Here is a 15,593-nt window from a genome sequence, read left to right as displayed (position 1 = left end):
GCTCGTGACTTCACGTGAGAACGTGCGCGTGTCCGATTTGCGCGTGACACCGGCTTGCGCGTTCGCACGATTTGTGAAGAGGGAAGCCATCCAATCACGCGCACCTTTCGCCCAACGCGCACATTTGGGGAGGTGGGTGGAATCCACTGCACTCCACTCCGCGTCGTCGGCATCATCAATATTGTTGAACGATCGGGAAAACAGAAAAGCGCGAGGACACCAATTGTCACCAATTGGCAAGATCCGGCTGCGAGCCCGGGGAGGAAAGGATCAAGCAAGGCGGCGGCGGCGGCGGCGGCGGCGGCGGGGGACGCCATGGAAGGGATGCAGTCGTACGGAGCCGGCAGAGCCGGAGGAGCCTTCGACCCGCTCACCTTCTTCCAGCAACCTCAGACCATACTCCGCATTGTGTCCTGGGTGAGTTCCAAACCGACACATTCAAAAAAAAGGTCCTTTCTCCCTGGAAGTGGTCATTGGAATTGTGCACGGTGAAGGGTAGCGGTAAACAAACATGGCAGAACAAGGGGGGGGGGGGGGGGGGGGGGGGACATGAAAAAAAAAAGGAAATGCTGCCCCCTTGTCCAAGTGAAAAAACATTGTCAGAGGCCATGGCCAGCGCTTTATCAGGACCCAAAAAAGCAAAAACAATATCCAAACAAATTCATGAAGGGCGCTCTACATCCTATTTTCAATTCCCAAACAAATTTGTGAATGGCAGTGAATGAGTTCATTTTTGTATTATTATTATTATTTTTTTTTTTTGCTACGCTAATTGTCTTGACGTTCATCCTCAATTTGGAACGACATACCATCGTCGCACAGATCGTCGCAAAGGATTAGCACGATGCCAAGCGACGGTTAGCACGCTTAGCGACCGAAAAGCAAAGAGTGACACAACGCGGCGACATTCCTTCGGCCGCGTGCAAACCTTGGTTAGCTAGCGCTCACGTGTCACAATTTAGCCATGTGATGCGATTTGCATGTTTTTAGCGTGTCTTTTGTGGCTCGTCGCGTCATGTGTCGCGCCTCTTTTCATCCTGTTTGCTGTTACCGTTTCCACAATGCGTGGTTGGTGTTCCAAGCAAGAGGTAGGCTTGTGATTTCAACACAGATTAGGGTTTCAAATTAGGCTCAAAGGAAAGAGACGGCGGTTCAGGCGAGGGTTTGAAATCTTGGTAGCAATGAAGGCGAGCGTCTCAAATTAGGCTTTCAAGACTTTGTTGGGATTTTAAGTTTCAGGTTTTAAAAGTGTCTTGTGGTTTCAACAAGGGCTAGGGTCTGCAAAACAAGCCCTGACTTTCAAATGAAGCTATTCCATCAGGGTCGGGCTTCCAAGACAGCGTCCGAGTTGCGCTTTCGAGGTCAGGCTTCCAGCCGACGTGGTTTTAAAATTGAAGACGCCCGGAAGCGACTTTCTCGCCATTGTCAGGCTGATAGGATGACCGCGGTTATCCAAGCGGGGATTGGCGCACTCCGTCCGGGGAGCTCCTCGGCTGGCGCTATACCGCTCCGCTGCGTTGGAAATGCCGCGTGGTTTGTCCGCTTCCACCTTCTTGATGCGTGTTAGCGCAATTGGCTGCCACGCGCAACCATTCGCCATGGCGTTATTGATGTCGTTTCCCTTCAAATTTGGCCGTCAACACGGTGTTTTCAGACGGAAGAAAAGTACCCATAATGCACTGTGTGTCGCTTTCCCCCCGTGACGTCACATCAGGCATCGTCATCAACGGGAAAACAAGCCCTCCTGAATATTCAGCGGCAGTCTTAAAAGGTCAAATCTCGCTTTGGAATCTTTGTCAAAGGCGCTCATTTCAAGTCATGTGACAAATGACTCGTCCGCCAACTTGTCCGGAGGCGTCGCTTGTCCCTTAAAGCACACACGGAGCATGCACGTCCGTCCGTCCGTCCGTCCATCGGTCACAAGACCAAAGGCCCTCGTGCGGTCCTACACACGGCTTCCTTTCATCCCTGCTTGGTCTCTTGTGATTTTCTTTCTTTGTTACGTCACGAAGGAAGGGAAGGCGAGGGCCGACGGGAGCGCGCCGGCCTGGGCTCACGCGTCACACGCTCGCTTTAGCGCAGAGCGGGAATGCGGCGCCTCGCTTGGGTTCCGACCCACAGTGACGAGCGTGGCTTTTTAATCTGGCCTCGTGTTCTTGACTTGATTTTCCACGCAGGTTGTCGGGGTTTCGCGGCTTTCCAAAAACACTTTGGGCTCCAACGGCTGTTTTGGAGTTTTGCTTTGGGATTCCCGCTTTCAGCGTGACCTTTCCTCCCGCCAGCCAATTGTGAGTTCTCGCTGAGGGCTTTTCATCTTTGTTGGGGTGTTTTTTTATTTACACGGTTTGAAGAGTTCAGCTTTCGAGACCTTTCAACTTAGTCGCCGCCATTCACAAATCGATTGGGGAATCAATCGCTCACCCGCACAAAAACGGATCCTGTGACCTCGGAAAGCAAATGCATTATGATGATGATGATGATGATTAAATACGAAACCCCATCCGGAAGGGAACGAAAAGCAATGAAAGGAAGCCGAAAGCCAATTTGGAATGATTTCATAAGCGTTGATGGACAACGGAGAATTCATGATTCGGATACGTTCGGGCCAGCAGAGATTTGAGCGGGATTTAGCACCAAAGCTAATTCACCGGCGCAACTCCCCCGCGGGCGTGGACGTGTTTTTGTTTGGGCCGCAGCTCTTCTCGGCGGTCATCTTGGGCTGCATCGCCAACGAGGGCTACATCAACACACCCGACCGGGTGCAGGAGTTCTGCATTTTCAACCGCAACCAAAACGCTTGCAACTACGGCGTGTTCGTGGCTTCCGTGGCCTTCCTGTGCTGCCTGGCCTTGCTGGCCCTGGACGTCTACTTCCCGCAGATCAGCGGCGTCAAAGAGCGCAAGAAGGCGGCGCTGGCCGACCTCGGCGTGTCAGGTGGGCCCGGGAGCCTTTGGGCGGCCGATCTCGGCCTCGCTCGCCCGCGCCGGCCGGACGGCGGCCTTTTGCGCTCTTAGCGTCAAGCCGGGCGCACTTTCAAAGCCCTGTCTTTTGACCCGTCGCTTCCTGTTTGCAGCCTTCTGGTCCTTCGCGTGGTTCGTCGGCTTCTGCTTCCTGGCCAATCAGTGGCAGGCGACCGACCGGCGGGACGACCCGTTGAGGGAGCGCGGGGACGCCGCCCGAGCCGCCATCGCCTTCTCTTTCTTCTCCATCTTTACTTGGGTACGCTCCCGTCTTTCTATTTGCTTTTTTTTTATTTTGGCCTTGTGACACGTTAAAGGTCTTCAAAACTTCACACCCAACAATCCCGAAAGGTGGAAAACGTGGAAAACGTGGAAAGCTGACGTCATGTGGCTCCCTGAACCGGACGCAAAGCAACCGATCGGAGAAAAGCGTCCTCCCAGTGCACACTTCACGGCCCGGATGTGCTTCCGCCGCGTGTCTTGTGTTTTTTTTCTCCTTTTTTTTCCACGTATCATCGCTTATTGCTGCTGTCGTAAAGAAAGAAATACATTGAGACATACAAATAGGTAAAAAAGGAAACACGAATGTGTAAATACAGTAATTAAACAGATATATAAATAATACTAAATAAATAAATACACACATGGAAAAATAAATGAATGAATAAGTGAGTGAATGAGTACATTTAAATAAATATGTGCAAGAATAAATCTAAGTATATATGTAAATAAATGAATACCTCTATAAATAGTGAAATAAATAGACAGATGGATAGATAAATGCATCCGCGCTGGACGTGAAAGTTAAACATAACTAGCTGGCTATCTTGCTAGCTATTAACTATCTAGCTATCGAGCTAGGTAGCTATGTATTAGCTATGTATCGGCTAGCTAGCTAGCTAGCTTTCTATCTATTTGAGTTATTCCGGGTTGAGTGAACGCTGGCGCATGTAGCTGCCGCTGCTCACCCACAGAAAAAAAACGTATCCCGTGACTGTAAAGTGACCTTGAGAGTTTTGAAAGGCGCTTAGAAATGAAATGGATTAGTATTATGATTGGATGGATGGATGTAATTGTGATGAGTCGGAGAAGATTGTCTTTCGATTTTTGTAACGTTGTTTGTTTTGATGGCGTGAAGTGAAGGTGAAAGTCGTTTTTGGGCGCGACAGACGGAGCGTGACGGCCGTCCGCTTTGTTGACCGACATGCCGCGTGTTGTTCCGACAGGGCGCCCAGGCTCTGTTCTCCATGGAGAAGTTTAAGAAGGTGTCCTTTGAAGAGGAATACACCAAGCTGTTCCCACCTCAGCCTCCCCAGCCGCTCGTCTGATCAAAGACGCCCTTTTTCCAATCATTTCTCACAACGCTTCAAACGTCGCAATAAAAGCACCGCGTGACGCTTGCCACCATTTCCCTTCTGTCATTTGTATTGCCTTGAAATGGTGAATGGGAATGACGACTTGATTTCTTCTTCTTCTTTCAAAAGACAAAACTAGCCATCTCATTTCGACTTTAGTCAGCGTGAATGCACAAAAATACAGGTAGCATCCGATTTACGGCCGAGTTCCGTTCCGACCAAACGGTCGTAAGTCAAAATGGTCGTCAGTCGAAACCCATTCAAAACGTTGCGTAGAGACTTGGAGGCTAAATGACTCATAAGCTCCCCCCCACCCCCCTGGTGTGCGAGATGCTGGCTGGCTAGCCAAAATTGTCGTACACGTTGCCGGCCTGCTAGCGCATTGCGGTGCCAGGCGGAGAATTACAATTGTCTAAAGAGGTCGTGGTCGTAAGTTGAGTTGGTTATAAATGCGATGTTACCTGTATCGGGTCACGTCTCTTCTTTCCAATCTTGTGGTCTTCACGTTAGTTTGATGAGCTGCAAAAGCAAGTGTGGCGGCAATTTGGGACGTACGTATTCTCAAGAACTACAAGACGATTTATACATTGATGACATGACGCAGACGTCATGTCATCAATGTATGACATGGCGTAGACATTAGTCGTCTAGTAGTCATAGTAGTCTACCGTGCGCAACGTAGACATTGCGCACGGCCTGGAGCCTTTCCGGATCACAATCAGAATCATCTTGATTGGCTACATTAGCATGAAGGTGCAAACTAATTCATTACTTAATGAATTAGTTACATTAATACGGTGAAGAAGAAAATCTTTGAAAACAATCCATGGTGAGGGTTCCTGTTACATCATAAATTATGACAGTCGAGCTACCTATCAAGCTATCTGTTTGCTATATGTTAGCTCTCTATTAGCTATCTATTAGTGGTCTAGCTGGCTAGCTAGCTAGCCATCTATTAGCTGGCTATCAAGCTACCTACCTATTTATTTGCTATATGTTAGTATCTGTTAGCTATCTATTAGTGGTCTCGTTGGCTGGCTAGCTGTCCATCAGCTATCTATTCACTAGCTTTCTATCTATTTGAGTTACTTCTGGGTTGAGTGATTGCTGGCGCGTGTGGCTGCTGCTGCTCACCCACAGAAAAACTTCTCCCGTGACTGTAAAGTGAGAGTTTTGAAAGGCGCTTCTAAATGAAATGTATGATGACCAACTAATCCATTTTGGCCTGCTTCGTCCTGCCGACTAATCAATATTTGTCTTCTGTCTCTTTCTAACACACCTCCATGTTCTTCTGTGACTTCTGCTTCTGCAAACGTCTCGTCCCTCCAACTCCCCCCCCCCCCCAATGGTCACTGGGATTCCTTCCCCAAGGCCGGCCAGGCCTTCCTGGGCTTCCGACGCTACAAGCTAGGCTCCGCCTCGGCCCTCTTCTCCCAGGAGTACACGGACCCCGGTCAGGAGGCGGCGGCCGGCGGCCGGCCCTACGCCTCCTTCGGTGGGGACCACCTGGACAGCCCGCCGGGTGAAGGGGGAGGCCGGGCGGGGGACAGCGTTTTTGACGCCACCGCCGGCTACCAGCGTCAGGACTACTGAGGGATGGCGGAGCTGGACGGCAAATTGGAGGTCTTCTCTGACTTGAAATCAAGTACAGTCGTAGCTCAGCTTGCCAACGCTTTAGCTCACAAACTACTTTTCGTCACCCCTTTCTTTGACTGCGGACATGGTTTGTTATCAAGTGGAGTGCTTTTGCTATTATGGGAGCAAAAGAGGACACAAAAGAAGATGACGGTCGAGCCGAAGAAGGAGATCATCGAGAAACACCAACGAGGTGTGCGTTTGTGTGACTTAGCGTCCCCTACCGGTATGCTAAGTGGACCATTGCTACGTGTTGCTAAGGGTGTTTCTGCGTTGCCTGAGCAATGGTCTTAGGCAATAGAAGAGGTTGAAAAACCTCTGTTGATTTGGATTCACGGAAAGCAGCTAGAATCAGAATCAGAATCAGAATACCTTTATTCGTCCCGCAATGGGGAAATTTGCAGTCCACAGCAGCAATTGAAGAGGGATGGGGTTGGGGTGGGAGTGAAAGGATAGAAAACAAGATATTCTAAGCATAAGCTAGCTTTTTTTGCTGATCTGGCTTGCCTCCACCTTTTCTGTTGCGCGGGGAGATAGGTTTATTTTGCTGTAATAATCGTAATGAGAGTAAAAATATGTGAACAAGCTTTTAAAGTATATGCACACACCTGTTTACTTTATAGCGTGCAAGTGTGTCGGTGTCGACGTGCGTGATGTCCCCTGTCAAAGATGTTAAAACAAGAAAAGTTCTCCTTCCATCACTTTGCTGCTGTGAAATGTCAATTTCTCCACTGTGAGACTAATAAAGGCATATCCAATCCAATCCATTTCAAAACGTAGACAGAATGTGTCGGATTTGGATGTTCTTGCTTTCAACCAATGACAGTAAACACGGAAGAGAAGCTGCTGTGTGTGATGTATCTTTTTAGTATTAAGATTATTATGCTTGCGGTTATGCTGATAATGATCATAATAAGACATTTCATTTATAATCGCCTTTCAAAACTCAAGGTCACTTTACAGTCGCAGGATAAGTTTTTTCTGTGTTTCTGTGGATGAGCAGCGGCAGCCACACACGCATGCGTTCACTCAACCCGAAAGTAACTCAAATAGATCTAAAAAGTTCTTCCAGTCTTGCTTCTTTTTGATTGGAGATGGAGAGCTATTGCAATCCTTACTTTCGCCACGCGATGGCACAGCTGGCCAAAAACGCCGACTGATAACCCAGGGGTGATGTTTATTTTTCAGAATCAGAATCAGAATCAGAATACCTTTATTCGTCCCGCAATGGGGAAATTCGCAGTCCACAGCAGCAATTGAAGAGGGTTGTGGGTTTTTTCTTCTAAATATTCGCCTTGTTTCAAATTGCAAATTGCAAAATCTCGTCTGCACGTCAAAATACATTTTTATGGATGAAAACATCCGACTAGCTCTGCTGGTTTGACCTTCAATTTCACTACCGGAAATTATAATTTCTCATCACTGATTATTCTTGCATCGAAGTAAAATAGAACAATACAAATTCGAAAGCAACCAGCAATTGTCTGAACTGGTTATTTAAAATGACTTATTTCAGTTCTGACTATGTAAAATATTTTTGGGGGAAAAATATCACGCCGGGTACTTTGGAATGTGGCATTTTCGACTGTACTTGAAAGCACCCTGCCCACTTCCAACATGGCGGCTCAGCGGAGGAATTTGATGCAGAGTGTAAGTACAAACTTCGTTCTTCCTCCACGTGTTTTTAGTGAAAAAAAAAACCCCTCACATTTTACTGCTTAGGATAAATTGAAAATTATTTCTAATACCCGTCTCGGTGGGTTTCATTTGTTTTTCTGTTTTCACATTTTCGTGTGTTTGAGTGTAGTTCTGTGATGTGCTAGCCAGCTACGTTGCTAACGTACGAGCTCCACTCCCAGACGATTAATGTTGAAAAAAAGCATTTATACGACAATGTTTAAAAGCTACAACGTGTGTGTCGTGATACGCAAAAAACGAGAACACGAGGCCATAGCTAAAAGTTTTGGTTTCTTAATGAGACGAGACAATAGCGTCTTGATCGGAAGATTTCCTAATGGGATGCTGCCTTGTTTTGTAGCATCAGAGTTGGACCGACGACCTTCCTCTGTGCCAACTTTGCGGCGTTGGCACGGCACCCAACTGCGTCTACGGCCCTGATGGCAAAGGCACGCAGAGCCACCCCAATGAAGACACACACCTTCGCTTCAGGTGGGGATGCCACGACATTTTGCAATCATAACCCATCACACATTGTCTCATACCCGATTAAAGTGCATTTAAATAGCTTTCAAATGATGTATAGATCATTGTTCTATGACAAATAATAAGGAAATCATGGAATGTTTAATTTGGGAAATATGAGAGGATTTTCTGCCTGTAAAAATGAGCAAATATCAACGATGGAATGCAGGCAGATTTTCGTCAGAAATCCAAAATGGCTGTCACTGAATACTAGGAAAGAGAATTGCGAGCTCTAGAAATAAACATGCTAATGCTTCTTTTTGCTTGAAACCTGGCAGTTAAGGAGAAAAATATATATTATGACACTTCTACAAGTTATAAAAATACAACGTAGGAGAAAAATATATATTATGACACTTCTACAAGTTATAAAAATACAACGTAGTCCCCTTTATAAGCTGTAGTGTTAGCAAAAAGAGCGTCAACTTTAATCCATTTTTTCTCGTTGTCTTATTGGGAAATTTCAAGAACCCGCATGGAGGGAAACGTGTAATACGTCATCATAAGCTGCATAGCTTGGAAAATCCCACCAAAAACCATCACGTACTTCACAAAAAATGCAATGAGATACCACTGCGAGTACAGAGTGCGCTCGCTTCACTGGACAGAAACAATCAACGGCGGTGGAATAGAGCTCACTGTAGCGTACCTGCAGAAAGTATACCAAATACCTCTTCGCCCCCTTTTTGTCCAGGAGTGAGGATGGCTGCTCCCTCTACGGCGTCTTCAACGGCTACGATGGCAGTCGAGTGGCCAGCTTTGCTTCGCAGTGTCTTACAGCCGAACTCCTGCTGGAGCAGCTCAGCGCCGACCACACGGACGCTGATATCCGCAGGATCCTTACGCAGGTTGGTGTGATACCACACACACGCACGCACGCACACACACACACACACACACACACACACACACACACACACACACACACACGGAAACTGGTCACAGGGACACACACACACACAGGGATATGAAATCAAACAACAGCACCTACGCAGGCTCCCATATTTGTATTTAGCTGCCGTGTGCCATTTCCCCCCAATCCATTGTCTTGCCAAATGAATGTTTTGTGTCGGTGCAGGCGTTTGAGGTGGTGGAGAAGAGCTACTTGCACACCATCGACGACGCTCTGGCAGAGAAAGCTAACCTGTCTGGCTACATGCTACCACATAGCGAGGTGTGTGTACCGAGGTTATCGCAGTTTGTGAAAGTGAACAAAATCACGACAGGGATAAACAATGGCCTACCTTGAAAAGGCCTTCACATGGGCTGAACACGATTCATACTGGCTTTGGGTGCTTGACTCCTGAATGCTCTCTCTTATTCGTTTTCATTGTCCCTTTTCATTGTTTTTGTTTTGCAATCATACAATCTACAGAAGGTGCAGGAGCGCTTGAAGGAGTTAGAGCAGGAGGTGTCTGGAGGAGCCATGGCTATCGTGGCGCTCATCCTCAACAACAAACTCTACATTGCAAACGTTGGTACGAAACCAGCACAAACACACCAGTTGGGGGCGTGGGGGGGCCCTGAGGCCCTTTGACTTTCTTACCAGATTTTGTCATTCTTGCGCCACATTTGCCATCCGCTCAATCAATTTAATAATAATAATAATAATAATACATTTCATTTCTAAGCGCCTTTCAAAACTCTCAAGGTCACTTTACAGTCACAGGATACGTTTTTCTGCGGGTGAGCAGTGGCAAAAAAAAGTTATTTCCTAAATTGTATGAGTCTGGAGTTAAATGAGCTTGAAATGAGGGCGGCTGTCCAAAATACAATGCATTACATACACATGTACTGATTATTATTATTATTATTATTAGCAGTAGTAGTAGTATTATTATATTTGCTAGCTATTTGATATATATTAGCTCCGGCTAGCTATCTGGCTGGCTAGCTAGCTAGCTATCTATTCACTATCTAGCTGGCTGGCTGTCTAGCCAGGTATCTGTTGGCTATCGATTGGCTAGCTAGCTAGCTTTCTATGTATTTGAGTTACTTCCGGGTTAATTTAACATCCTTTAGCATGAAATTGACATTATTTTCTTTCGCATTGTTTTTAATTATCCGTAAAACGGTCTTTAGTTTGAATATATATTTTTAAAAAGCCCGATGCAAAATCAACATTTGCAAATGCTCTTTGCTGGCAGCATCGTCATCAAATTCTTCGCTTTGATCTCCACGATGCGAAACACAAGTCGTCTGTAGTTTGACTCCCATTAGACTATCTTGTCTTTTGTTGCATAATATCAATTACATATTGATGATGACAGTTCTGCATATCCCAACGTGCTTTAAATCCGTTTGCATGTCTTCACACACGGCTATTTTGAAACCAAACAAAACTTGTTGGCCTCTGTTGTCACTCTGCAGATTACAACATCACTTTGAGAGCAGACGATACTTGTTTGGACAGTTGTGCAAATAAGAGGAAGGCGGTCCTCGCATCACCCAGCGTGTTCATTTGAAACAACTAAAGTCAGGGGCGGGTTCGCCAGACGCAAACATTTGCTGTCTCATGTTGAACTTTGACCTTAAACAACCAAATAAAACTCGAGTTCAAGATCCGCTTCGGAAGACAGCAAAAAAAATGGTGTTGCGTGCTTGTGACGTGGAATGAATGGATGTTTCTCAGGGACCAACCGGGCTCTGCTGTGCAAAAGCACCAGCGACGGCCAGAACCAGTTTTTCCAGCTGGGCCGACCTCACAGCACCGAAAATGACGACGAGCTGCAGAGACTTGCCGCGCTGGGTGAGCTCTCTTTTGACTTTGTTCTTACACGCGCGCGCGCGCTCGCTCGCTCGCTGGCTTTTGCGATTTTCCTCCGGTGAATTGCAAGAGCAACGCTTTCTGTTTGGGGCGTCGTCACAGTGATTGACATTGACCGGCCCCTTACTCGACTGCCGCCAACCTGCTTCATGCCCGTCACTGTTACTTTCGATCCATCTCCCTCATATCACGCGCAAAGCCCTCTCACTCCCCTCCATCTCGCCCAGGATTGGATTCGGCCCGCGTGAGGCAGGCGGGTCAGATCGCTGGGCAGAGCAGCACCAGGAGGCTCGGAGACTACCGGGTCAAAATCAACTATCATGATATTGACCTGCTCAGGTAGATAATGGCACCCACCAAACACACCGCCAACCTTATTTTATTACAATAAGAACGCATTTAATTTCGAAGCGACTCACAAGGACACTTTACAGTCACAGGATTTATTTATTTTTTTTTTTTGTGCGGGTGAGCAGCGGCAGCCATTCGCGCCAGCGTTCACTCTACCCGGAATTTTAGGCACGCTTGTAGTCGTCGACCTCATTGCAAAGACCGCTTGAACCGAATTTCTCACCAAAACAGTAATAATAATCCATTTGATTTCAAAACTCACTTTCCAGTCACAGGATGAGTTTTTTTCTGTGGGTGAGCAGCAGCAGCCACATGCGCCAGCTTTCATTCAACCTCATCATCTGAGTTTTGGTGACACGCAAGCGGCTGACTACATTGTCACCTCGCTGACTTGAATGAAATGAAATTGTCAAGTGATGTCTTTTCACCTTATTTTAGGATTTGTTTGTTTTTTTCTGGGGTGTTCCAGCGCCGCCAAAACGAGGCCCATCATCGCCGAGCCAGAAATTCTGGGCAGCCAGTCGCTGGATAGCGTGACGGGCTTTCTGCTGCTCATGTCCGAAGGACTCATCGACGCCTTGGAGTGCGCGCACGGGCCCGAACACGTCAACAAGGTAGACGGACAGACAGACGGACGGACGGACGGACGGCAACACCCCTCAAAAACATTCTCATGCTTCCTCGTCAAATGGAAAATCGCTCAATTGCACTCGTCGCCTTTGTTTTACAACTTCAACTCGCTCAGCCACTTTATAGAATAAGAAGACATTTGATTTAGAAGCCCCTTTCAGAACTCTCAAGGTCACTTTACAGCCACAGGATCAGTTTTGCAGTGGGTGAGCAGCGGCAGCCACACGTGCCAGCATTCACTCAAGCCGGAAGTAACTCAAATAGCTCAAAAAGCTAGCTAACTAATAAATAATAGCTAACAGCTAGACAGCTAATAGCTAGGCAACTAGATAGCAAGCTAGATAGAAAGCTAGCTAATAGATAGCTAATAATAACAACAATAATACATTTCATTGATAAGTGCTTTTCAAAACTCTCTCACTATATATATATATATATATATATATATATATATATATATATATATATATATATATATATATATATATACACACACACACACACACACACACACACACACACACACATAGTTACAGTTCCCTGTAAGTGGTAAGGTGTGTAAGGCGAAAAGTTTGTCTGGCAAAAATATATTTCCTATATGAAACCATTAAAATAAGAATAATCCGTTCCCATGAAAGATAATTTTCTACTAAATAAGCCTTAAAACTACACCGAATCTACCTTATTTTGCATCTAATAAAGGTGCTATTAATTGGCTACCTCCGGTTTGGCTATGAATAACCTGTAATTTGGTAGCCGCGCCTCGCTCCCTGAAGCGGCAGACTTTGGACGACTCGGCACAACACGAGCCCGACGAGCGAATGACCCCGACCCGACGTGACCCCGACGTGACCGCCGGCTCCCGCGCCGTCCTAGGAAATGGTTGCCATGGTGGCGGCCGAGCTGGCGCAGCAGAGCACGCTGGAGGCGGCCGCCCAGTCGGTGGTGGAGCGCGTGAAACGGCTGCACCACGACGTCTTCACCTCGGGCCGCCAGAGGGCCACCTTCTGCTCCCGCCACGAGGACATGACCTTGCTCATCCGCACCCTCAACTACCCGCTGGCGGCGGCGGCGGACGGCGCCCAAACGCCCACGCAAGGTGCCCGCGCAGTCAGCTGCACAGCTAATAGCTAGCTAGCTAATGGATAGCAATTAAATAGCGAATATAGATCTCCAGATCGCCGCCAGCTAGACGGCTTACAGTCAGCTAGACGGCTAAGGTATTGATATCATATTAGTTTCTTAATGACACCAAAATGATGACGGCGGTAAAACAACAATAATAATAGTAGTACATTTCATTTCTAAGCACCTTTCAAAACTCTCAAGGTCACTTTATAGTCACATGATTAGTTTTCTGTGGGTGAGTGGCGGCGGCCATACGCGCCAGCGTTCACTCACCCTGCAAGTTACTCCAATAGATAGAAAGCTATCTAGATAGCTGAAAGCTAGCCAGCTATAAAGCTAATAGCTATACAGACGGATAGCTTGCTAGGTCGACAGCTAGCGAGCTAGCGTACCAGCCAGCTAATAAAATAAAGATTTGGCCTTGACTCTCCGCTCGCTCCGTGAAATATAAACGACGACTGGTCGGTGAACGGTGTTGAGGTCAAGAAAAGATGTCAACCGAGTGAATGAGGAAAGGCAAATTGCCAGCGACCACAACAGAATATTTTCTTGCCAAAAGGCCATTCATTCATCCATTCACTGTTTCAAAGTGATTTGAGAGCATTTTCATTTCAATTTGCAGGCGGCCGCCTCTACCCGGTGTCGGTGCCTTACTCCAACAGCCAAAGCACCAGTAAAACCAGCGTCACCCTGTCGCTGGTGATGCCCTCGCAGAGCACGCTGACCAACGGCACCGCCTCCGCCCCGGACGAGGGCACGCCCACGCCCGGGTAAGCGCGCCCGCTCCATCGCTTTTCCGGGACGTTTGTCACATAGAGTAAGTAGCCCAGAATAAAGTCCGCTCTTATTCGAGTGGTGTGACTTGACTTGATGATAAACATAGTACAGATAGCAAATAGCTAGCTAGCCGAAGTGAGCGACATCGTGTAAAAAGAGCAGGAAGGACCCGTTGTCCGGCAAAGGCTATCTTGCTGTGTTTGCGTGGATGCCTACTTGGATTTGCCGTCCGAGCATGAGCAGGCGAGAAGTTCCGCCGGCAAAGTGTAGGAAGGAAGCGGTTGCTTCTTGTATTCCCTCCGCCGTTTGTTTTGACATTAGCGGCAGCCGCATTTTTGCGGGCGCCCTCCCCTGCTGCTCATTGAGAGAAGTCGGTTCGCAACCCCCCCGTCGCCAAGACACTCACCCTTCCCTTTTTTCCCCCTCTCTCTCTCTATTTATTTTGGGTCGGCCATTAGCTCCCTGGTGTTCCTCCGCCGCTCTGCTTGTTTTTTTACGCGGCGAGTTTTTATTTCCTCTTCTTCCAATTGAGCGCAGACAAGACGCGTCCTTTCGGAATGTCCGGTGACGTCGTGTCGTCATGCAAAAACAACCCAAAAAAGGTTGAAGTGAGGTCTTGCAGAAAAAAAATAGAGTTCGGGATGATAGATAGGGCAGGGGTGTCCGAAGCGGGTCCCGGAGGGCCGCCGTCCTGCCTGTTTTCCAGCTCACGCGGGAGCAACGCACCCGATTCGAATGATCAGCTCATCAGCCGGCTCTGAAGCGGCATCAAAAGGGTCCCCATCATTTCAATCAGGTGCGTTGCTCCTGGGAGAGCTGGAAAACGGGCAGGACGGCGGCCCTCCGGGACCCGCTTCGGACACCCCCGGTGTAGGGTGTGCTCAGAGTTGGCTGAGTGTGGCTGGGCTGGGAGGGACTCGACTCTCCCGACCGCCCGGTGGCAGAAAGTGTCCTCGAGCCCGCTGAATGGAAGCATTGTCGCTTGTCCGCCGCCGCGTTGGCCTCGATAATCTCTCTTCGTCTCTTCCAACGGGACCCCCCGCCGCTCTCCATCCGGTAGCCAAAGCCCCACGGCCACGCTGCAGTCCACCGACACGCGGACGCAGAGCTCCAGTTCCAGCTCGGGCGACGGCAGCCTCTTCCGCCGACGGGGGAGCCGGGCGGCGCAGCCCGACGAGACGGGGCGGGTCCCGGCCTACGTGGACTTTACGCACTTTTACCGCCTGTGGGGCGGACAAAACGCCGACGGCCAGGCGGTCGAGTGAGAGGGGGACGGGGGGGACGCACGCACGCACGCATCCTTCAGAAAGGAGACGACTTGTCACGTCACGTCACTTGCAGCATCAGCAACTTTCTTGTTCTCCTTCACATGCAACTTTCACTGCAACCAAAACAATGTTGGCAATGAGGAACTCTCACTGCAAAATGAATCAACTTTTTTTTGCAGCCTAAAAATGAAAGCAATTTAGCATTTCTTCACAAGATGGAGCCCAAAAGCACCATTTTTTTTAGGGCACTTTGACCTAATGTCTACCAATCTGCTCCTAAGATAAAATCATTTGTCATTTTGATCAATCATCTTTACAGTACATGATTTCTACAAGTATATGTATGCGCAACAACATATTTTGTGGCGTTATTGAGAAAAAAAACACCAGTAAATTGGAACACATTTGCAAATGATAAGAAATATTTCATTCTCATGTGTGTGTGTGTGTGTGTGTGTGTGTGTGTGTGTGTGTGTGTGTGTGTGTGTGTGTGTGTGTGTGTGTGTGTGTGTGTGTGTGT

The 15,593-nt window shown here is 47.8% G+C and overlaps 2 protein-coding genes across 3 annotated transcripts; both read left to right on the top strand.

Moving 5' to 3' along the window:
* The first annotated feature begins 23 nt into the window (after positions 1 to 23).
* On the top strand, positions 24 to 6,342 carry syngr1b (synaptogyrin 1b). Of its 2 annotated transcripts, none has more exons than XM_089005342.1 (4): positions 24 to 417; positions 2,697 to 2,934; positions 3,074 to 3,219; positions 5,687 to 6,342. In XM_089005342.1, the coding sequence occupies exons 1-4, from the start codon at positions 316 to 318 to the stop codon at positions 5,906 to 5,908; spliced, it is 708 nt and encodes a 235-aa protein (XP_088861468.1). In that variant the 5' UTR covers positions 24 to 315; the 3' UTR covers positions 5,909 to 6,342. The 2 variants fall into 2 exon arrangements, with proteins under 2 accessions (XP_088861468.1, XP_088861469.1); XM_089005343.1 differs by lacking the exon at positions 5,687 to 6,342 and adding an exon at positions 4,187 to 5,680 and having other exon boundaries at positions 26 to 417.
* Positions 6,343 to 7,511: 1,169 nt separating this feature from the next.
* On the top strand, positions 7,512 to 15,495 carry tab1 (TGF-beta activated kinase 1/MAP3K7 binding protein 1). Its single transcript, XM_089005339.1, has 11 exons — positions 7,512 to 7,600; positions 7,989 to 8,119; positions 8,847 to 9,000; positions 9,231 to 9,326; positions 9,528 to 9,630; positions 10,785 to 10,901; positions 11,147 to 11,258; positions 11,740 to 11,884; positions 12,777 to 12,999; positions 13,651 to 13,798; positions 14,866 to 15,495. Exons 1-11 carry the CDS (start codon positions 7,568 to 7,570, stop codon positions 15,068 to 15,070), a joined length of 1,467 nt encoding a protein of 488 aa, XP_088861465.1. The 5' UTR covers positions 7,512 to 7,567; the 3' UTR covers positions 15,071 to 15,495.
* The last annotated feature ends 98 nt before the right edge of the window (positions 15,496 to 15,593 follow it).

Source organism: Hippocampus bargibanti, linkage group LG10 (assembly GCF_051943395.1).
Source record: "Hippocampus bargibanti isolate YZ-2025 linkage group LG10, ASM5194339v1, whole genome shotgun sequence".
In the NCBI taxonomy this organism is placed as follows: domain Eukaryota; kingdom Metazoa; phylum Chordata; class Actinopteri; order Syngnathiformes; family Syngnathidae; genus Hippocampus; species Hippocampus bargibanti.
The sequence above is the reverse complement of the archived record's forward strand: the minus strand, read 5'-3'. Positions and strand labels throughout refer to the sequence as shown.